General features: G+C 40.0%; 1 protein-coding gene across 3 annotated transcripts; it reads right to left on the bottom strand.

The window, feature by feature from the left end:
- Positions 1–611: 611 nt before the first annotated feature.
- Positions 612–24,223, bottom strand: Fibp (acidic fibroblast growth factor intracellular-binding protein). Of its 3 annotated transcripts, none has more exons than XM_080276356.1 (10): positions 23,920–24,223; positions 21,016–21,214; positions 20,309–20,428; positions 16,776–16,883; positions 15,422–15,667; positions 13,813–14,070; positions 11,375–11,392; positions 5,194–5,354; positions 4,616–4,666; positions 612–2,085 (listed from the first exon to the last, which is right to left on the bottom strand). In XM_080276356.1, the coding sequence occupies exons 1-8, from the start codon at positions 24,002–24,004 to the stop codon at positions 5,276–5,278; spliced, it is 1,113 nt and encodes a 370-aa protein (XP_080132482.1). In that variant the 5' UTR covers positions 24,005–24,223; the 3' UTR covers positions 612–2,085; positions 4,616–4,666; positions 5,194–5,275. The 3 variants fall into 3 exon arrangements, with proteins under 3 accessions (XP_080132482.1, XP_080132484.1, XP_080132483.1); XM_080276357.1 differs by lacking the exon at positions 612–2,085 and adding an exon at positions 3,000–3,041; XM_080276358.1 differs by lacking the exon at positions 11,375–11,392.
- Between the last annotated feature and the right edge of the window lie 227 nt (positions 24,224–24,450).

Raw genomic sequence — 24,450 nt, forward strand, 5'->3', positions numbered from 1 at the left:
ACCACATTCGCACAAGATTTGGGGAGGCAGTCGTCAAAAACATGGTTCTGGTGAAATCACGATTAATTTTTACTGTTATGCTGAAATGGTATAGCTTCTGAATGATTGTTGTAGTGATTTATCACACAATGAGAAGTCATACAACAAGGCCAAACTGTCATTTTTTTTTTTTTTATGGAACTGCTGAACGATTTTGAGAACAAAGTGAAGCTACACAGATAGGTCTCCTGAATAATGGGCCACTACAGGATCAAATGGAAGGGGTCTCTCACCAAAAGAAGGGTGTCCTGCCTAGGGGCAGAGAATTTACAATGGAAGACCTGAAGTGACACTGGGCCAAGGAAATGACACACTGACATACAGCCCAACAGAACACTGGAACAGACATCACATACAGGAGAGGTGCCTCAAGAGTGATGTGACACATACTACAAGGAGAGCTGACACATAAAAGCCATGCCACAGTGAGACAGAGGCCAGAGGCATCAAGTCAGGGCAACATCGACACAGCCAACTATCCACATAAAAAAACAATGGCTAAAGCTGCATGCAAAGGACATTAAGGATCAATAAAAATAGAAGGTAGCAAAACCAAAATGCTGGGAACAGGTAGTTGGAAACTCTTAGACATGGAGGAAGCAGGAAATGGCATAGAAGGAAGGGAAAACAGAGTGAAGTCTGCAGGCTACAAACACAGTGCATCTACAATGGAAACCACTGAAAACCCATTGAACAGACCAAATGGGGGACTTATGGAGCTCAAAGTGGAAGAGTAAGTGCTGGAAAGGCAGGCACACACTTAACCTAATAAGACATAACGAGGGTCAAGACTCAAAGTCATCTCCATGGGGTTGATTCCAAAGTTGCATTTGGGACAGGTGAAAACAATAAAAAAGTTACACACTGCCATGCACTACTGCATTTGAATGTTTTGGCAGACAGTGCTCTAGCTGATACCTAGATGACGTCCACACTATATAAGATGCCTCTGCCAGCAACACTCGTCAATGTGTTTCTTCTCTTCTGAACGAATTGCATTTGCCCAAGGCCAAGGAATGGCCAGAAAAAGGAATCGTAGCTATCAAAACACTACATTCCAACGATTCTCATAATTACCTGCTCCCTATGAGTGTCTCTGTTGCCTTTGTATGGGGAAATGTCAGTTCTGACCTTTGCAAACAATAGTTACCTTTTCCTCATAAAGGTACTTAAACACTCTGTTATATAATCCTTATTCTGAGGATAAATTGTATATGTATTAATAAAAATGACCTGTACAGTAACTGACAAGTATTATTTACACAGCAGCATATATTACATAACAATAAATTTCTTCCCTCACCTCCAAACTCTGTATTTACATATTTAAACAATGTATTGGTACAATACATTTTGAGCAAGCAAAGGTTAGGAATTTATAATTCTTAGATAAATTACAAAGTTCTGACTTAGGCTGCTAGACCTGTAATGATTAGTAAATCACTCCTTTCCCAAGGTTTGGTTTTCTTTCAATTAATGATTATTAGTGTGTAGTACATCTATATCCAACAATGTCCCTAACCTTACTTAATGCTGTAAATCTTTGGCACATATCAGCCCAGAGTTGTACCCAATATGCACTGTGTCTGACTTGCATTACCTGTTACTGCAGGTGAAACTTAGAAGCAGGTAAGTTTACTTAATACCTACAGCTGATTCTTGGACTGTAAACTATGTTTTCATTATCAAAACTGAGAGTGCAAATATGTGGACAAACCCCAAATTTCTTACAAAAATTAAAAGCCTGTAATAGTGAAAGAACATGTCTGACCTTCCTGAACTGTTGCTGATAACACTTTGTACTGTTAGATGCAGGCTTACCACATCTAAGAACTGCAGGCATTCCACAAATGACTGTTGAAAATAAAATGCTTACCGGTACTTACATCTTTGCACTCTCAGTTATTTACTAACACTTCTAAGAGCTATACGAACTGCAGAGAAGCTACATGGGCTACTTGCAATTGGTTGACTAGTAAGCTGGTGGCATGTAAGGAGCTGCAGCCAATGGTACTTCGGTTTACTCCAGGCTCGACTGACGATGATCTGAGAAAACATCAGTGAAATAAGGATTTGCTTCACCACAGTCAAATGCTAACCTAGTTTATGTTTACATGTGATGGCATACAGCATGAAGGAACATAATAAAACCACATTTAGTAGCTTCTTAATTCTGATTAGGCAGGTGAATTAACTTGACTCTGGAATTACGCCCAGCAGTGTGAGACGTACACCTACAACACGAATTTATGGAATTTCAGAACATCCTTCAGAATTAAATTGTCTGATTACAAAGAAAACACATTATCTAGCTTAAGGAGGTTACGCTACCCAAGTCACATGATAAAATATATTAAGGAATATGAGGGCGCTCACCATCCACTCACTCAATGTAGTGCTGCTCTTGGGTGCCTGCCCTGTTCTCTCTTCTTTCTTGCCATCCTTCTTCTTCTTTCTTTCCTTCTTTCTTTCCTCTTCCTTCTGTCTACAGGTAACTCTACACTGAGTGACAAGCCAATGGTTTCCTGTACACCAGGAAACCATTTACTATGCTGGGTGGTAACCACATAACCAAATTATGGTGCATGGTGGTTGAGTGAGCAATTAAGGTGCTCCAATCGAATTGAACCAGTGCACGTTTATATCCAAGGGATGGTTGGGGTTTATTGCTCATTTAATGCCACTCAGGAATGAGTAAAGCTGGTCACTCTCACCTTAAATGTCAGGACCAACTCGCCTAGCCCTGGGTTCCTCAGCTCCTCATGAAGCAACACTGGATTAGATGATGCATGAATGAAAATATCATATAGCCCAATTTATCTTTCTGATGATGATGTTTCTTTTTCATTATGATCTCATTAATGCTATACTCTGCTCATTTTAACTTGGTCCAATTATCTTTCCATTTTGAATGTTCGGCTATAACACAAGATTAACACTCACAAATAATGCTAGTCACCAAAAAGTGCTGAGGAAAGGATGTAAAGCTGGAACATATTGGCCTGAAATACGAGAGGTAGGCTGCAAAAGGATGATAATTGTCATCAAGTTAAAAAAAGTTAAAATAATCGAATCACAGAAGATTTTATTCAAGAATTAAATGACCTTTAGCAAGGATGAAGTTGATTAAGGCTATACCGAACTCCTCCAGTTCAAAAGATATAGCCTAAAATGTATAAAATTGTACATCATTCATCAATATCATCCGGACCTTCTTTCCCACCCTAGGGCATGGTGAGGAGTATCATTGTCCAGGCAGCCCAAATTTGCCCAATCCAAAGGGCCACACTTCCACTCGCTCACCATTCTAGCCCCCGAAATCCTGGCTCTACCGGATATGCCAAAGACATTCACCACATTCTGTAGCTTCACATAAACGTATACAACAGAGTCAATCATCATCATCATCATCATCATCATCCAATCCTACATCGCCCCATGAGGAGCGTAGGATCCCGGGGTTAGGCAAGTTGGTCCTGACATTTGAGATGAGAGTGAGCAGCCTCACTCAACCCTGAGTGGCATTATGTGAGCAATATACCCCAACCACCTCTTGGATATAAACCTTCACTGGCTCAATCCGACTGGAGAACTGTAATTACTCACTAAACCACCAGGCACCAAAATTTGGTTATATGGTTACCACCCATCATAGTAAATAGTTTCCTGGTGTACAGGAAACCATTTGGCTTGTCACTCAGTGTACAGTCACCCACAGGCAGAAGGAAGAGGAAAGAATGAAGAAATGAAAGACAGAAGAGGGAGTGTAAAGTCACCCATAGGCAGAAGCATGAGGAAAGAATGAAGGAAAGACAGAAGAAGATGGAGAAGAGGAAAGGGCAGACACCCAAGAGCAGCACTACATTGAGTGAGTGGATGGTGAGCACGCATAAATAAAGAAAATACACACATGCACGCCCGTGCGCACACACACTGGACTGAAAGGGTTAACCCCTGCTGGGGTGATTCTTTGTAAGGTAGTTAACCTCCCAAGAGTCACTGTCTTATAACCAATGTAAACTGTACCAAGGAGGTTGGTGGTGGCAACCATCCTCCATTCACTTGATGTAGTGCTGCCCTACTTCTTCCTTCACCTTTATCATTCTTTTTCTGGCTGCCTCTTCTCTTCCTATTTCTTCCATCATTCCTGTCAATTTTTCTTACTCTTCTTTCCTTTTCATGTGGCTTTACATTGTGTGACAAGCCAAATGGTTTCCTGTATGCAAGGAAACCATTTATAACACTGAGTGGTAACCATATAATCAACACATAAGTGTTCCCTATGTGTCAACAAGCAGGTTGGCAGAGGGTATGTGTCAACAAGCAGGTTGGCAGAGGGCTAGTGCCCCTCCTCATAAAATAGCTAACTCAAAGTCAACTGCCACCACTTCTGGGATTATGGTGTCTGGGTACAGATAGACAACTAGATAAATTGTACCTTAAATAAGGTTTGCTGCGTGACCCATGTAGACCTTCATTGTGCCTCATATGAGGTCTGCAGCTCAGCATGGGTATGCTATTGCCAATATTTAGTCTAAGGCAAGCTTATCAGTACAGTACATGTAATGACACTTACTTGTTGGGATGGAAAATTTTCTTTCAATGTACAGACTGCATCTCCTTGACACTGTTGGGGAACAAAACATCATTACTATCATCATAATCACCATCATCAATCATAAACACTACCATCATATCATCATCACCATAAACATTGTCATAATCATCCTGATTTCTTCTTCCACCTAAGGATGGAGTAAAGCAGGGTACAGAAAATAGAGTAAGTGAAAGCACAGACTAACAAAAGCATCCCCAGTGAAATATGGTCACATACTGATTCACACACCAACCTCACCCCTGGAATTTTGGCTTCACCCCATAGGCTTATTATCTGTACATATTTTGGGGCAAGTATTTTACTTTACAGATGCACTTTGGTGCTGGAGAGGGGTGTCTTCATATGCACATGTAAATATGCATGAACATGTGCACACACACACACACACACACAAACCAGCATCCATACCTACATAAGCACTCTACCCACACCAGTACCCACAACCACACTTGCATCCATACCCATGCTAGAATCCACCCACCCACATCACAACCCACATCCATACACAAACATAGCTGAACCCACATCCTACACACCTTGATAAAGCAAGGGTCATTCGGGCGGGATCTTCTCCTGGACAGTGGCAGTGCGTGTGAGTCTGAGTGGTGGGGCGTGACGTCACGAGTGGTACAACTGACTCACACACACCCGCATCGTGTTCATGTACCGCTCCCATGTCCCTCGTAGGCTGTGGTCACTACGGGGCCAAGATACACTTTTAGCAGGTTGGTTATATATGTGAAAATTCTGGCAGAAAAGGATGATTGAAAATTTGTGCTTTGCTGTGGGTGTGTGGCATGCCATGGCATGGCATGGAATAGAATAGTATAGTAAAGTATAGTATAGTGTAGTGTGTGTGTGTGTGTGTGTGTGTGTGTGTGTGTGTGGACATACCTGTAAAAATGGCTAAAAGAGAAAGATTAAGGAATGAAAGTATGGCTATGAGAAAGAAAAGAAAATATGACTATAAAAGGGGGATAATGAAATGAAAAATAAAACAAGAAGTACAAGTTCCAGACACACAACCTCACACCTGTAAAGAAGGAAAACGTGCTTACGAGCCTAAAGGGGTGGATATGCATTAAGCAACTGATGTGGGAGGGACTCACTACAGAAAAACAGTTTTGGTTCTCTGTAGTCTAGTGCAGCCTAGAAAGTTCTCAGGGCTTGAAATGCTAACAACTTTCTATTTACCGGTGTATACTTTCCAGCAGGCCTCACTACATCAATGGCATTTCTGTTTCTCTATAGCCTAGCGTAGCCCTGAATCACTAATGCTAGAAAGTGTGAGTTTAACACTAAAATATTTTCCAAGTGATGATGAGTTTCTTTTGAAAAACTTTGTGCAGTGTGCAGAATTAGCCCACTTCACATCATATAAAGCTGGCATAAAAGAGTATGTACTGAAATAACTGCAAATCAAATGACAGTAGCACATTAATATTTCTGTTGTACTATTAAGAAGTATTGTGGTGTGGATTTCGATGTACTGGGAAGTGCTAGAAGTACCTGGAGACAGTTTTGTCATGTGCAGAGAATACTAAATGAGACACTGATTAGGTGAGGATGTTATGTAGGTGGAGGGGAAATATGGAGGGGAAGATCAAGGACAAGGTGGAGACGTATATGAACTATGAAGGTGTGTGAACTGAAGGGAGGGCAATATAACTGCAGGGAAAGTATATGAACTATGAAGGTGTGAACTGAAGGGAGGGGAACATACTTGCAGGGAACAGGGTGACATGGATATATCTATTTATTTTGTTGCCACCCCTTAAGATCTGGGTATGGACAGAGATAATATTCAATAAGGTGTCTGCCAAGAAACAGAACCAACACACTCTTAGCTGAAACAAAGATACAGTTCATGGAGAGATGGAAGGCAACAATGTACATGAGTTAATTAACAATCACTCCACCACACAATATACAACAATGGACAGTAAGATTAACCCTTCGGCCCTGGTGATATTCTTTAATGATTATTCTTAGTGCTAATAAAAGATACTTTGCAAATACATGGATCTTGAAGTTGGCTTTTGGTTATATTGTTTTCACCTTTTCTTGGAGGAAACAAGTTTGTGGGCTTCTGGCCTTTGGTACTTTCTTCCCTGCATAAAAATAAATAAACAAACAATAAAGGGCCTCTTGTATTCATGTGGTTTACTAAAAGCTCTGTCAAAACCCACCTATTTTAAAAGTTGCTCTTCAGAGAGATGGTAAGAATAAACTGAGTCATCCCCAGACTCAAAGGGTTAATGACAGTCATGTGCTGGAAATGGTTGTGGCAGCTGTGATTTAAGTTTACTATTATACAACATACAGGTTTAGTTTACCATATTAACATGCATAAATCAACAGACTTTAAACTAGATTTAAAACTATCCAGCCCAAACCATGCATGCAAGGCAAAGTATATTTGATATATGACTGTAACTAAGTATTAATTCTTCTATGCTACAATTTCATAATATTCCCTCTTTAATCTCCATACCTAGGCTCAAGCATACAATAGTTTCCAATCACACACAACCTGTGACACTAAAAGCTTTCAATCCATGCTCTTGGATAAACACTCAGCCACCCTGTATTCACAAAAATATCTGTACCATGCACAGAAGACATTGGTAACATCGATTTCATGGATACCATGTAATGTGGAAGGGGAAAAAAAAAGTTTGAGCATACACAGATACATAAAATTAACATCATGTTTCCTGTTATGGAATCCCCATATTGGAGTTGGTAATGGTACAGCTGATATTTTCTACTGACTATAGGCTAAGTCAAGTGCTAAAACCAGTTAATTAATTCCCAACATTTGCTGGCAGACTTGGGAAAGAAAAGAAATTTGTAGATATGTAACAACGAGACTCTTGGCACAGAGTCTGATTCAAACCACTTGTGGCTGAATGTGCCCTGCCTACGAGTGACAACTGTGTGGCTAAGTTACCAAGCCTGTAGCTACATTTTACTCTCATGGATGTACCTCCCAGGGTCCATGAGCATTTAACCAGATACAAACTAATACAAACTAACAAAATTTTTAAGTTGCTACACCTAACATACAAAAATAATAATACCAATACCAATACTAACAATAACAATAAAATAAATAAAACCACTACCAGTAATGATATGACTACCTTTTTTTTTTTTTAATGCGAGGAAGAAGGAACAATTAAAAAAAAAATTTCTCAAACCTATTGGTAGCTGGACTTTGTATAAGAATTTTTATCACAGTTTCACAAGCTGGTAAATCCTGTAACATCACAAACACTGTACTAGGGGATCAGGTGTGTGAAGGGAGTGTGACAGGGTGGATGATATGGATACTTCAAGGAGAATGTATGCAAACTTGAGCACAAGTTTTCATCATTACATAAAGTACAGAACCTACACTTTTGTACCTCCCATCAACATCAAGCATAATAAAAAGAGGCATGGCATCAGCTGTTACAGCTTGAGTTACTTAACTCATTGGCTGCAGACATGCCTTCCAAAAATCACTTCCAATGATTGTGGCAGGCTTTCCAGGATTTAGCCAAATTTTTATAATTTTTCCATGTTTCGTTATGGCACAATGCATGTTTTGATGCTTGATGACCGTCCAGGCATAGGATGACACAATCCTTTTAAAATGGTAGTCAATGGCAGCAACTTTCTACCCACCTGGGTGCTACTTGGCCAAAACATGCTCCAACAAACAAAAACAATGTGCCTGCAACTCATCAGTGTGTGTGAGCAGGGAACTTGGGGTCTCCCACTTTGTTTCATTTGTAGGAAGAAAGATTTACTTGTGCATGGATTTGTGTTTTAATGTATGGTAAATATTTCTATAAACTTTTTTTCTTTCTTAGTGGTAGGAGGGGGCATTCACCATCCACTCACTCGATGTAGTGTTGCTCTCGGGTGTCTGCCCTTTCCTCTCCTCCATCCCTCTTTCCTTCCATCCTCTTCTGTCTTTCTTTCCTTCATTGTTTCCTCGTCCTTCTGCCTGTGGGTGACTCTACACTGAGTGACAAGCCAAATGGTTTCCTGTACATTAGGAAACCATTTACTATGCTGGGTGGTAACCATACAATCAAATTTTGGCACCTGGTGTTTTAGTGGGTAATTATGGCACTTCAATCGGATTGAGCTGGTGAAGGTTTATATCCAAGGGGTGGTTGGGGTTCATTGCTCATGTAATGCCACTCAGGGATGAGTGAGGCTGGTCACTCTCATCTTAAATGTAAGGACCAACTTGCCTAGCCCTGGCCTCCTACGCTCCTCATGGGGCAACGCAGGATTGGGTGATGGATGGATGGATTTTTTTTTTTTTTTTTTTTTTTTTTTTTTTTTTTTGTGTCCGACTCTGGGCATATGCTACACAGCCCAATCTCAAGGCTCAGTAGTCCTCCTGCACACCATACACCTCCACATGAAGTGCAACAAGCAAATTATCCTCTAATCTCCAGCACAACAGAGGTTTTGTCCAGTCTGACAGACATGTTACATTGCTACTTTCCTTCTTTACATTGCTTTATGGTGCTGGTGGGGGATACCTTCACATCGTGGCACTGACATAGCCAGTCAACTCTACTGCATGACTACAGTATACAAATGTCCCTCAACTATGTTTGTATTCCTGAAGAGGAAGATAGTGGATTTCAGGGGACAGGGAAAAAAAAACAACTTCAGCCTGAAGTCTGGCAGGTTCACATCAAGATGAGCCTGGGGTTGCAACTACAATAATTACTACTACAATGTTTTATACTTGGCCTCTTCTTTCAAACTGTCATCAATATTTAATCACTGCCTGCTTTTCAATTATACTCTCTTAGATACTGCAATTTTCTGGGTGTATGCACTTTACCTGATATAGCAATAGCCCTGTATCAGAAATGACGTACATTCATGACAATTCCAGTTTTAAAATCAATCATCTCTCAGTTCCCAAGTATCAATACAGCTCTCCTCCCTCATTCTCCATTCTCACTCAGTTCCCAAGCATCAGTACAGCTCTCCTTTCTCCTTTTCCATTCTCAGCAACAGCTCAACAAAAAGCAGATGAATGGATGCTACTGTTTTGCAAGGATAACAAAAGGTATGTCAAACTGAATGAAAGTCTATCCACATTAACCTCAACCCTTACAGTGCTTTGCTCCTGCTACCCACCAGACAGTTTATTCAACTTAGGAATGAACAGGGGTGCCAGAAATGGAGGCAAGTGGGGCAGTTGCCCCCCCTGAATTTTGTGGGGGGTAAGTCAAAATGAAAGAGCTCTTGAACAGTAATTTCATGGATATACTGTATGCCTGGAGTGACACATGACTTTGCAAACCATGATCAACCATCTGTACTTATTGGAGTACTGTATATTCTGGCCCATGTGATACAGCCTTCCATGATAACTGTTCATTTGTTCATTTATCATCCAATCCTGTGTTGCCCCATAAGAAGCAGAGGAGCCAGGGGCTAGGCAAGTTGGTCCTGGCATTTAAGATGAATGACCAGCCTCAATCATCAGAGTGACATTGCATGAGCAAGAAAACTCAACCATCAATTGGATATAAACCTCCACCGGCTCAATCTGACTGGAGCACCTAATTACCCACTAAACTACCAGGTGCCATAGTTTGGTTACGTGGTTACCACTCAGTGTAGTATATCATTTCCTGGTGTACAGGACACCATTTGGCTTGCCAGTGTAGAGTCATCCATTGACAAAAGGAAGAGTAAAGATAGAAGGAAAGATGGACAGAAGAGGAAGGAAGGAAAAGGCAGTCATTCAAGAGCAGCACTACATCGGGTGAAGGGATAGTGAACGCCTCCACCTACCACTATGATAATTGTAATTGTAATAATAAAACAGAACATTATACTATATGTACACCCCTCACCAAAAACCATCCTAGCACCTGGGCATGATGGATGTGAAAAGGAGCAGAATGTACCTTGATTACTGGGCATGTGTGGTAGGTCTGACTGTGGTGTGATGTACTTCAAGCCATTCCAAAGGTGTGTGGTGCAGCAACCAGTAGAGATATACACACAGGGAGCTGTTTCCAGATTCTTTGGGTGTACTGTATATTTTAAAATGCATGATGTTTACAGCATTTGGATACTTTTTGGCGAGAGTGTCCAGACAAAAGCAATTACTGGTATCCCCCTTTGGCAGACGGCCTTGGCCCTGTACAATACTAATTATCATCTGTCTTCATCATATGTCACAGTGATTTCCCCCTCACCCTCATTGGTCATTAGTTTTGCCTTATGGTGAATGGGTTACTCTTCAGTCCTGGCTTTGTCTGCTGGGGGGAGGATACCAATTATATTATCAGAATGCACAATATACTGGTCACAGGCAATGACTGATTTTGTGATGAAACTTACTGAATAAAATGTACAAATGCATAAACACACACACACACACACACACACACACACACACACACACACACATGCACACACACACACACGCACATGCACACACACACACACACACACACACACACACACACACGAACACACACACACACGAACACACACACACACACACACTCACAGGTTAGCCTAATTCTCATCACTACCCCCAGCATGTCACAATATGAAGACTGGTGCACAAACAAAACAATAATAACAACAAAAATAACAAAATACAGAACATAAATAAAAACTACTTGCATTCTCTCACAGGCCGCAACTTACTCGCCAGACACCAGTAATCCTCACCTTTTTCCTCGAGGTTTTCTAGTGAGGAGGGGATGAGGACAAGAGGATGGGTGAGTGGTTTTATGAAACAAAACTTCAGCATGCACTTAAGGTATTCTTGTATTGGTCTAGCGGGTAATTATGTACTGATAAATTATTCCAAAATTAAGCAGCAAATAAGGTAGCAGAATTATCTTTGCAAATTAAAAGCAATGAATTATAATAACCTTCAAAATTATTGGCAATACTGTAATAAGTGTTCATAATCTTAACAAGGAAGACAATAAGGGAACACTCAATCAAAAAAGTATCTTCAGCCAAGCGATAAAAATTTTCACAATAACTCTGCTGTTTGCATTTTTTTCCTAGGGTAAATATTTTTCAATGGACACAGTAGTAAATTTTATGCGTTGAATAAATTTCCTTCTTCATCCCGTGTTGATAAAAGCAGGCATATACATTCATGAAACATTATTGAAGATTACTTGCCAATATTCTGTCTATTGTTTCAAAATATAAAGATGGAAAAAGGCATCCACATTCATGAAAATTTAAAGTAGAGTATTTTTAAGCATTTTGCCCACTGTTTCAAATGCAGGTTGACTTCATTTTGATTAAAGTAAATGTTCGAAAACACTACAGTTTTATACATACAACTGGTACTATGAAGTCTGAGGCAACTGGTAAATTAGCTTTACAAGCAGCAATGGAACTTTAACAGGTATTTTCCTGTAATTTACTGCAGACTTATTAGGGGAAAAAAAAAAAGTGTTTTGTGCTGAGAACATAGAGTATAAAAATGGAACAAGTTCAGATACTTGTTTGATGGAGTGCACAAACCATATGGATATAAAACAGACACTAGACGTAGCACAACCAGCGAGTCACAACACTGTCAAGAGCACTGCATTGGTGTCAAAGTGCTGCCGGGTGGTACTTAACTAAACCAATCAAGTACGGGACAAGGCAAGCTTCTCTTCATAACAAAAGGATGAATTCCCAATTGGGTAGACTATACTAAACTGCATGAGGCTGGACTATGAAAGATTGTTACAAGTTCATTATGTATATACGGACAATATATAACTTTAAGCTGTATATGGTATGATAAACTAATTAAATATTCTTAAGTTTCTATAATAACCATGCAAAGATTCCAACAGCCGAACTGTGAATACAGTAATATAATCATAGTCAAGCAATTTCTCCTCAAAGTAAATGAGTTAATACAAAATAAAAAGTAAATGCAATTCCTCCAAAAAGGAAATGAACTAATACAATACAAATGCAATACAAATAAACAACTCATATAACTGCCATTGTAATGAAGAAAACATATATGTAATTCAGATTAACAAACACTACACTTGCACAATGCTAAACCACATACCTCACACACTAATTATCTATCAGTTATCTTCCACCAGCATTGGTGGGAAAAAGGGTACGAAACTGATGATGATCTGATGATAAATGACCATAGTGAGATCACATATAACCAAACATACTGGTATGTATGTTATGTAAGATGAGCTTTCTTCCGGCCACTTCTGACCTCACGCTAATCACGTATCTTCAGTATCACATATCATCAACAAACTTTTAAAGAACCCCACCTCCTACATCAACCTCTTCTGGCCTTGGCTGTATCACACAATCTCCCTTGAAACATGGTATAGCAGTGTAATAATTACTTACACTCTGCAATCAACCATTCACATAGCTACATTTCTTACGTACCCATCCCCAACAAACCACTCACAAAATGGAACTACTGTCAACCCCTTTCCTGCATATGGCACAAGGCCACTGAGTACTCTCCACAAATGAGTCCCAACCACTTAAATAACAGTAGCCTCTGTCTGACCCACATTTATTCTCAAACCTCTAGACTGCATGTCCTGCCTTTTTAATTTTTAATTTTCTCCCACTAATCATAACCTTTATCTCCCCCACATCCAATCTCAAATCCCTAATGTCGACTGCATATCCCTTTCATGTCCTTGCATTCCCATTAACCATATCCTTTATCTTCACTACAGTCACTCTCAAACCTCTGAACTGTATAGCCTCCTTCCACCTCCTAATATTCTCCATCCTTCACGACAACATTATCATAATTATTGTACCAGCTCAATACTATGACATCTCATCACACCTTCTCTATTTCAAAGAAACAAGAACAATGTTTTAGCAAAACAGGATGAAGTACAGTAAAATAAAGCAATCAAAAGTTTACCAAAAATATTAAAATGAAAGCATAACAAAAATGCTCATTAGCTACCTCAGCCCCAATTAAACTGGTGTGGCAGATTAGAAGAGCATCAATAAAATTAAACAAATAATACAAAATGAGAACATGAGGTCAGTAAACATACTATAAAGCGAAAAGAAGGTCAAGGAATTCAGGAAACAAAGCAGAAATCTCTTCTGCCCACAAAACACGATGCACAACTCACTTGGTCATGATGTCTAGTGCACTGCCAGCATCCGCATACACCTGAAGGAAAATCTCCAGCTCTGAGGCCTTCCATCGAGCCTGGCGACATGGGTCCACCACTCGCTCCACCGCATCAACAAAGAAATCCCGCAGATCACGAGAGTTGTTGAGGGCACAGCCGATGTTGATGATGCCACGGGAGTATGTCTTGAAGTTGCCCTCCACTTCTGAGCACATGCGGTCAGGAATTTTACCTCGCAGGTGGCTCAGAGTAACGCTGTTGTGAGAAGAACAGCATTGGTTAGATGACGGTAGTGAGGAACAGCAATACGTCAGACAATGATGAGTATGCAGGATGAAGGATGGTTAGTAAAATGGAAGAAAGAGTATGACTGGGTTAGTAGTGGGTTGATCAGAAGGCAGTACAGGGTGCACTGGCAAACTCAAGAAATGGAGAACAAGAAGGATGAATTTTCTTCTGGCAAAGGCACCATATTTTACGGAGATACAGGAAACTCTATGCACCCAAAGGGTTAATGGTAATTTCCTGTCAATGCTTTGTCTTATAGGACAGCAATGGAGTAAACAAGTGCTGGTGTTGAACTATTACAGCATTTTTTTTTTTTAAGGCCACAAAAACACAAACATACAAGTAAATTCATCATCATCATCAACATCCCAGACTCTCTGCCCACCCAGAAATGGAGTGAAGTGAGTTCATAATCATCATCATCAACCGAACCTCCTTTCCCACCCAAGGGCAGGGTGACGAGACATTTGCCATGATTAAGTGATTCTAGATAGAGGAATCTGGGGGACACGTAACCCGGCCAAAAACCCTGGTTATTTGGTTACCACCCAGCGTAGTAATGGGTTTCCTGGGTACAGGAAACCATTTGCCTTGTCACTCAGTGTACAGACCATAAGGCATCCCTACACTGAGTGAGTGGATGATGGGTGCCCCCATCTACGACAAGTGAGGTGAGTTATATACTGGTGTAAAATGACACTCTGTGAGACAATATTTTAAGATAATGTATACAGTATATACTGTACAGTAAACCCCCCGTAATTCGAATTAATTGGGAGGAACCCTACATCAAATTATCCAAAAGCCCGAATTACTGGAGCTTGTGCTTGCCCCTATCCCCAAATCACACCCACGCTCACTAAAACATGGCTTTTTCACAAAAACATTGAACAGTACAGTATATTATTACTTTATACTCAAAGAGTGCACAATACAATTAATGAAATAGTGTCAAACCTTGATAATGAAGTCTTGCAACACAGTAGTAGAGTACAGTACACTTAACTGTACCAAAGGTATTGTACAGTTCTTAAAAATTACATTATTACATTTATCACTACAAAAACTGTTCACATCCACTTATCACTGGAACCCTATTAGGACTTGTCCTGCTTAGTTTGAATTATATCCAAATTAAAATTATTTGTCTGGTGGTCAAAAAAGATCCAAATTAACAGATTTCTGAATTATTCTGGTTTGAATTAGAGAGGGTTTACTGTATCTAGGTTTTCCTAAATAAATACGTACATTACAGTAGTCATATGTACCAGTACTGCACTCAATCAGTCACTGAAAATATGCACTTATCACAACTCACTTGCGGTGTTCCTTCTCACGGTCAAGGAGGAGCTTAAATTCACGCAGCTCGATGAGGAAGTCACGATCTAGGTCAGTATCATCATGGGCGGCATCAGGTGGCCCAGGGATGGCCGTAGTTGAGGTGGTCCAGGATGTCATCATATGGGATGCACACACACAAAAGTCCTCAAATGTCAGATAGTTCAGCTTACGTTTACTTGTCTCAAAGCGGTTGTTAATAATGAACACGATGGCTGCATACTTCCTGGAATGAAAATGATGAGGTATATACACAAAAGTCCTCATATGTCAAATAGTTCAATTTATGCTTACTCAACTCAAAGTGGTTATTAATGATGAACACAATGGCTGCACACATCCTTGAATTACAATAAATATAGTACCGTATATATATATATACAAATAAATAAATCAAGGTACAGTACATGTATTATGTCAAGCATCAATTGTTACATCTAGGATACAAGTATGAGATATGTCAACAATGTATAGCCTACTTCATTTAGTCAGTGCAGGAGCTACCTACTTCCATTCTGAATGAGTTACTTACTCAAACAGTACACTGACAAATAAACTGCAATACTTCAGTCAACTAAATATTACTTCATGCTTTAACTTGAATGCAATACACTGCATATTATACAAGGCCCTCATATAGGCACACAGTTAAGGTCTGTGAACTTTATATATCCAGATAATTTTAATTACTTTCCTAGTCCAGCAACCATAAAAGCAGGTTTTTCCAAGGTCGGATCCCAATAATTACGTGTCATTATCATCTCCAATACCTTTCTCCTTTCTGGGAATTCCCCTGAACTGCATTATCAGAGCAAGAAACCCCAAACACCTCTTGGATGTAAAGCGGGTCACATCTAATTGGGACACCTTACCCCACTAGACCACCAGGTGTCCATTTGGTTATATGACCAGAAACCAAAATAGTAAATTATTTTTCCTAGGATAAATTAATTGTTTTATCACTCTGTACAGAATCACCAGAAAGTGGCACTAAATCAAGTGAGAGGATGGTGATAATATCATTAAGGTAAAGACAGACATACCAACAACTTGTATTAGACAATGATTGATCAGCACAAAGAATGTATCACAGGATGCAATGACTGGTATTCTCGTTGCATAGGGAAGCTCCCTAACACCTTTTCCTAAGTTATTTAGTTTGTTTACTAAACCTTACTGTCCTCTTCTGTGATACATAAATTCTTTCAATGCTGCCATACTCAGCATAAATAATGTACAAAAGGATATTAACCAGCCATATCCATAAACAATTCACTATGGAAAAGGTATTATGGAGCTTCTTTGGCTGATCAGAATATAAGCCACTGTCTTACTTAGCAAGGTGTGTGGGTAGAAGGAAGGATGCCTGTATGTTGGCCACCACCGAGCCACTCATCTCATCCACCAACTTGAAGATGCGCTTTACATTATCAAACTGGCGCCTGCAACATACACAATAATATTACGTAAGTCAACCTTATATGCTATATTTTTAATGTCATTTTTTGTGCTAAGCCTACAGTAAATTACAGACACATTTATTAAACTTCCAATGCTACTGGACAGCCTATATGAAGTCATGATATCTGGATGTATGAAAAAAGTATTGATATTTTGGAACACATCTGATATATAATGAGGATTTACATTACTCTTGGTGCTGAAGAGGGATGCCTTATATGGCAGCACTGACAAAACTGGGTAGTGGAACAACCCGGTTATAAAAACTTCCCTCACCTCCCTCCCTATCCCCTTAAAGGGAGGATAGTGGACTGCAGGAGAAGCTTAAGCCTGCAGTTCATTGGGTTCACATTCAGTTCAATCTGGAGTTACAGTTACTACAGTATAGTAATGGAGCGACTCTGAGGTTGTTGTTATCGTACCCTGGCAATCTACCATTCAAAAGTGCATCTGATTTCATGTATAATATGAGACGCATGTGATTCGTGTATAATATGTTCGTGTATAATAACATTCGTGCATAATAATATGATTCATGAATAATATGATAAGAAATCGGACAAACTTTTGAATGGTAGGTTGCCAGGGTACAATAATGACCTCAGAGTTGTGCGCCGCGAATATAATATGCTACTATTACCACTACTTTACTCCTAAACACTGATTTTAAAGCTACATTCATACACTACCACATCCATTAATATGTAATGAATTAGTATTATTAGGTCACTGTTCGTTTCGTTTTTGATGGCTCCAACACATTTATATGCATCGGCCTTGATCACCTAATGGTAGCTCAGCATCCTACTCAACCTCTGGCAGCTTCCCTAGCTAGCCCCTTTTCCCTAAGATCACAATCAATGACCTTGTCCTATGTCTTTTTCAGTATACCTCTCGCTTCCCTACCTGCAACATTATTGCCTCTCACTTTCTGCACCCAATTATCATCCACCATCCTCTCATCACAACACCAATACACTTCAGTCCCATCCTACCTCTCAACTCTTCCATTGTAAACCCAGCCCCCTCAGGCCTTGCACTCAAGGACACACTGCAAATCCACCTAATCATTATCCTTTCTGTACGTTTGAACCTATGAATAGCCCCTTCCTTTACTGAACGGACCTTACTACTATTCAGCGTTACACTCCTAGCACATGCTGCATACAAAGATCCCTCAGCATGGAGGGAAAGCCCTCTCAATGTCAGGAGAGGCAAAAGCTCCCTGAACTTCTTGCAACCACTTCTCATTCTAGCCACAGAGCTAGCTGCAGCCCCATCTCCAGCACATATCTCTCAAACAACAAAACTCTTCCACACACTCAAGAGACTCACCAGCAAGTTCAGTCTTTTCACACCCGGTCTCCACATGCTCACCCCCACACATCGCACACATGAAATCAGCATTATCTTACAGTCTTCCCCTAATGCCGCTACATTTCTTATGCATCCACTTATCACAAACACTACACAAGATGTAATTACTTCCCATGCGCTTGTGGCAAATCACGCATAGCCACTCTTCCCCTTCTTTGATCGTACCACCCCCAGCCGTAGATAATATCACTTTTTTTATCTGCATTTACTCTTATGCCCTTGTGCCCCACACCATCTCTCCACTTCCTAAACCTTTCCTCCACTTCATTTGCCTTCTCTGCAATCAACACCAAATCATTAACATACAACATTTCCCATGGGAGTCCAATTCTGAAGTCACATGAGAGGGCTTCAAGTTGCTTCCATAATTGACAACAAGGGGCTCAACACTGACCCTTGATGCACACAAACATTCACGGAAAACTCCTCACTCAAATCTCCATTCACTCTTACCTGGGTGGCTGAATCGGTAGAGAGGTTGCCTGCAGTCCTGATGGACCCAGGTTCGAATCCCGGCTGGGGCAGGGACCAGTATAAAGATTTGAATTTCATACAAGCAGACTTTCCTGATCTACCAGATGATCCGCCGACATGTCATAAAAGTACCCCCGCTAATACCAATACACCAGTCCTGTATGAGACAGCCCTAGCATGTATTCAATATGGACGGTGGGTGTTAGCGCCAAAGTGGTGACATGTACAGAGGTGTATGGTATGTAGGAGGACTACTGGGCCTTGAGTGCAGGCTGTGAAGCCTATGCCTAGAGTCGGACAAAAAAAAAAAAAAAAAAAAAAAAAAAAAAAAAAAAAATGGCCATAACCACCCAAACCAGCCACTCCTCAAGCCCATGCTTTCTCATTGTCCACTTCACCACCTCTCTAGGGACTCTGTCAAGGGCTTCCTCCAAATCAACAAAAACAAACCATGGTTCCTTTTTCTTTCCTACACATTTTTCCTGAAGCTGTCGAACAATGAATATGGCATCCGTGGTCCCTATGCCTGGCGTAAACTCAAACTGCATCACATCAATATTTGTTCTTTCTTTTACCTTCTAGAACTCTATTACCAATATTATCTGGTCCAAAATCTTTTATACCTCTATAATTTCCTCTTTCCAGGGCATCACCCTTCCCCTTGTACATATTTACAATTACACTCTCCAGCCAATCATCTAGGACAACACACTCATATATATTTATATTTATTAAATCAGTGACTAACCCCACTCCTATAACTCCTGAGGCTTTGAACATTTCAGCAGCTAACCCAGACACACCTGCTGCCTTTCCCACTTGCATCCTGCCTACTGCCCTGCTCACAGTAGCAGAATCAATCAAAGGCAAAGAGCCAGACACTGGATCTGCTAGTTCCAAACCTTCCCTGTCCCAGTCAAACTCCTCAATCAACAACCGGTTGCAGAACTCTCTCAAGGCGTCTTTAACATCCCCACTGTTCACCACTACCTTTCCTTCATTCTTCACACACTGCTCACCTGTCATTCTTGTAATATTAATGCACTAATGGTATCCCACCTCTTAATTTTGAATTTCCTGATTTCTATGGTCACTACTGATTAACACGAGGATCGCAGACTTCTAACTTTTTTTTCTTTTTTTACCTTAACCAATATTTCATTAATTCCATTGTTTATCTATGCTACCAGACTTATCATACAATATCACAGGCTATGGATGACAGAAGGGTTCAGTTCGTTAGCACACAATATCCAACTGAGCCTGGGGATGTCTTACTCACTTTGTTCAAGCCATTACCTGAAAATTTTTCTCATCCTAAGATAAACATTTCAAACTGGAGAGGTGATATGTACCAGTAATGTTCATAAACCCCTTCAAAGTGAGAGTTCTTTTATATGTGCATGTGTGTGTGTGTATATATATATATATATATATATATAGTATGGTAGCAAGAATAAATTGAAAAAGGCCATCAACCAGATTCAATGGGTCAAGAATGTCATGGCATTAAAAAAAAAAAAAAAAAAAAAAAAAAAAAAAAAAAAAATGGTACCTGCAGGATCTCAACAAGACACCAGTTTTTTCAGCTACATCATCCAGGTCCTTCCTTGTTCTCCCCGAGAGTTTCTTTCCGATGATCTCACGGATTACTATGTCATCAAATTCATAATACCTGGAAAATGGAGGAAAGTCATAATTTTATCTTAATCTGAGTTGACAATTAAGTACGAATGATCAAGAAACTACTGAGGGAGTTAAGAAATGTAGAAGAGTTGACTGACTGACCAACTATGCAAAGAAACAGTTCCTGCCTGCTTAACAGCAAATCACCATCACTGATGAGAGAGAGAGAGAGAGAGAGAGAGAGAGAGAGAGAGACAGACAGACAGACAGACAGACAGACAGAGAGAGAGAATGCAAATATTTACTGGTAAACTTCACACATATATCAAAAACACCTGATTGTGCTGTCACTATAACACTCACTTCTGTATTTGTAATTGCATACATAATGCCAAAGCTCTCTTCTGTCCTGCCTCAACTCTTTCCCCTAAGCAGCTCATTGGCTCATACTCTAAACAACCAATCTCCTTAATCATGGTGGGGCTGACAAAGAACAACTGCCTCCATTTCACCCTAACCTCTATCATCAAGCTACTCTCCCTCCTCCTCACATTACCCTCATTCATATACTGTACCCCTCCACCTCATCCTGTCTCCCCACTTCACCTCAGTCACATACTGTACACTCATACTCACTTCTGTATAACCATCTTCTGGACAGCCGGCTCAAGCTGAAATGTCCACTCCTCTGCAAGTTTGGTTGGTGTAAGGAGCAGCTTTTCCAGCATGCCGAAGGTACGATAGTGGTCAGCTGTGTCGGAGGTTACTAGCTCCTGTGAGACCCCCCAAGTGTCCAGCTCTCCCCTTTGTTGTAGTACACTTACTGCCTCTGCAACTGATATAAAAAAAATAGAGTAAATAAAATAATAATAAAAACAATAGCAACAATAACAACTATCAAATGCACATTTCCGATAACCTACAACATGAAAGAACTTACCAGTGCATGGATCACACAAAATGCTGGGAGAAAGTTTTTCAGAAACAATTAATACCAGATTTTAAAAAAATAACAACAAGAACCAATACATTGCTCAGTTCTAAGTCAACTTACTTCTGACATTTGAAAAAAATATACAGTATATATATATATTGTGGGTCTTTCATGTGTGCCTGCCTTGGCAAGTTGTTTGTTTCATCCATTCAAGGCAATGTATTTTTGTGTGGGTCTGTTTCATGTTTCCAAATCTGAAATCAGAATCACATGGACTCCACTGATGACTAAAGATATGATTGGAAATCAGTCTTGGTTAGGCTTGAATGACGCTGAACTGATTAGGTTGTGGCGTTTCAGTTAGTTACTGCCTTATATGGCTTGAAATTAATTTGCTTGTGCTTATTTTCACACACACATACAAAACGGACTAGGATGGGGTAAATGTTTACAGAGCAATACCACTACATTGACACCATAATATCTTGCTCATTTATTATTTCTCGAAGAAATGTCACAGATGAAAGTTGATAAAGAACTACCCTATGTAATGTATTGATTCCTCTTATTACTTTTTTAGGAATCCAGTGTTATGGCTTAGTAAATGTTTACCAAAAGCTGGTTAAAAGGTAAAAAAAAGAAAAAGAAAATTAAATACTCCAACCTGAAGGACATCCAAGGAAAATTTGTGGTCATTTCCAAGGAAAAACTGCAATTTTGGTGGTGCATAATCATTTCTTCAAAAACTGGTATTCTCATGGGCTGGGCAAGATCCAGTTCTGGAACCGGTTCCATCAGATCCTAATACATTACCCTGGAACCGAATACTGTACCTGGACAGGAACCAGTTCCTCTAAACAGATCCTCAGACTCGGACTTTGAGAATTGTTTTGGTTATCAGGCATATGTATCCTTTGAAAGTAATAAAATAAAACATTAAATATTCTCAAATATTAATCATTAATAGTATACTGAGTCAGTAAATTATCTACTATACCCGGTAAACCATAACCCATCATGTCAATAAGTATCCCTATGTTCCCAAACTTTATCATCATCATCATGAGGAGTAGCAATGTCCAGACAGCCCAAAATTGCCCAATCCAATGGGCCATGCTTCCATTCACTCATCATTCAAGCCCCCGGAATCCTGGCTCTATCGGATACGCCAAAAACATTCACCACGTTCTGTAGCTTCACGTAATCGTATCCGACAGAGTCAATCCAGACGTTGCCACATTAATAAGGGGTGCCAAAAATCCTTGATCATGCACATCTCCTCACAAAATTCATCTAGCCAGCTGGATCTCCTGTCAGTTCCCTAGCCTCACCGACTTCCAAACCTCTCTTCCTCACACTTTCATCCACCATATCTCTCCACCTTCTCCTTGGCCTACCTTGCCTCCTCCCTCCTTCGAATTCGCTCAGATATACCTTCTTCACCACTCTATTGTTATCCATTCTCTCCATGTGACCATACCATCTCAGTACACTCTCTTCAATTCTGGTGTCCACCGACTTCCTCACTCCGCATCTTTCACGAATCACATTATTTCGTATCCTATCCACTCTCTGTATTCCACATACATTCCTCAGCGGTCCCATCTCCTCTGCTCTTACTCTTGACTATTCATTTTCATGCCACACCATAGTCTCACATCCATTTGTTAAAGTTGGCACTAACACTCCTTCATGTAAGCCTCGTGAAGCTGCAACACTCAAGCCTCTGTTTCTTATCAAGGCCTTCATTGCACCAGCTACTTTTCTTCCTTGTGTCACTCTCAACTTCTTTTACACATTTTCCTCTCTTTTCTTCACTGTACCCAGGTATTTGAGCTCTCTCACATTTTCCAGTCTCCATTCACTGTTACATTGCGCTGGGAGTTGCCTTCTCTCTCAATAACCATCACTTTACTCTTTTCTACATTTACTCTCAAGGAACGAGTTACAGACATCAGCAAAACTCTGCACTAGCCTACCAAGTTCTTGTCTGGTACTTGCAAGCAGTACTGCATCATCAGCATACAACAAGATAAATGTACAGAACAATCAGAGACTATTCACTTAAATTCATAAAATTATAGGGTAACATCGGTGTGAGAAGTTGGTAAACACTGAGTGAGCAGTAGCCGATACTCATTTGGTATTATCAAGTCCCAGAGCCCAGAGTTGGAAGACATAGGCCGTGGTGACCCTCATCGTATATGGGTAATTACTACATGAGGAACCAGTTCCATAGCCAGTTCTAATGGATCCCTTCTCCTTGGGATCCAGAACAGTGAGTACTCAGTTTACCGAATCTTGCCCAGCACTAGTATTCTCAAGGGAAGGAAGGTTTGCTCTACAGTGATTACAGCTCATTAAAATACACCAAAAATCCATTTCCTGTAAAAAAAGATTTTAAAACTACTATTTACCAAATTAATAACTGAATATGAAAAAACACAAGAGTGAAATATGTTTGAAAACCTGCCATGGAATTAACTTCCCTTAGCCTACCTGACATACAGTACCGTGCTACCGTTAGTTTCAACATACGGTACAGTGCATCATTAACAATAGGCGTACCCTAACTTACTTCTATTGTCAAACTTCGTACTACACACCTGAATACCCCTGGACCCATAATTCGAAAACTTCCTGGTCAATGATGGTATAATTGCCTACGTATATGTCTACCTCAGGAATCATCTTCAAAAATTGTTCTAGACGATGAAATTCACACTGACTATTCCAGTGACGGCAGAATTTTGCGTCTTACTAAGCACTCTTTAATTTTGCATGCTTTTCAATTTAGTGATGTTACCCAGTTCTTGAATACCATATTTACAGCACTGTGTGACTTCAATAAAATTACTGGGTCACGCAAGAAATAAACAACACAGAGCACAGCACGTCCCCCTCCCCCGATTCTTGCCGGAAGATTCGAGCATAGTAATAAATACGTAGTTCGGACTTGGGCAAATGGCGTTTTTCCAATTTGTATTTACTAAATAATGTTTTTTTTTTTTCTTTCAGTTGCTTGCGTATTAACTAAGCTTAAGATTAAATGAGATTAGCTTTTCCAAAGTCCCGAGATCGTGCTTTAAATGGCACAGTAATGTGATGCAATAGTCTTTTTACGTTTACTGAAATAT

The sequence above is a fragment of the Coenobita brevimanus genome, chromosome 65 (genome assembly GCF_032717465.1).
Source record: "Coenobita brevimanus isolate Jiangsu-jjx chromosome 65, ASM3271746v2, whole genome shotgun sequence".
Taxonomy (NCBI): Eukaryota; Metazoa; Arthropoda; class Malacostraca; order Decapoda; family Coenobitidae; genus Coenobita; species Coenobita brevimanus.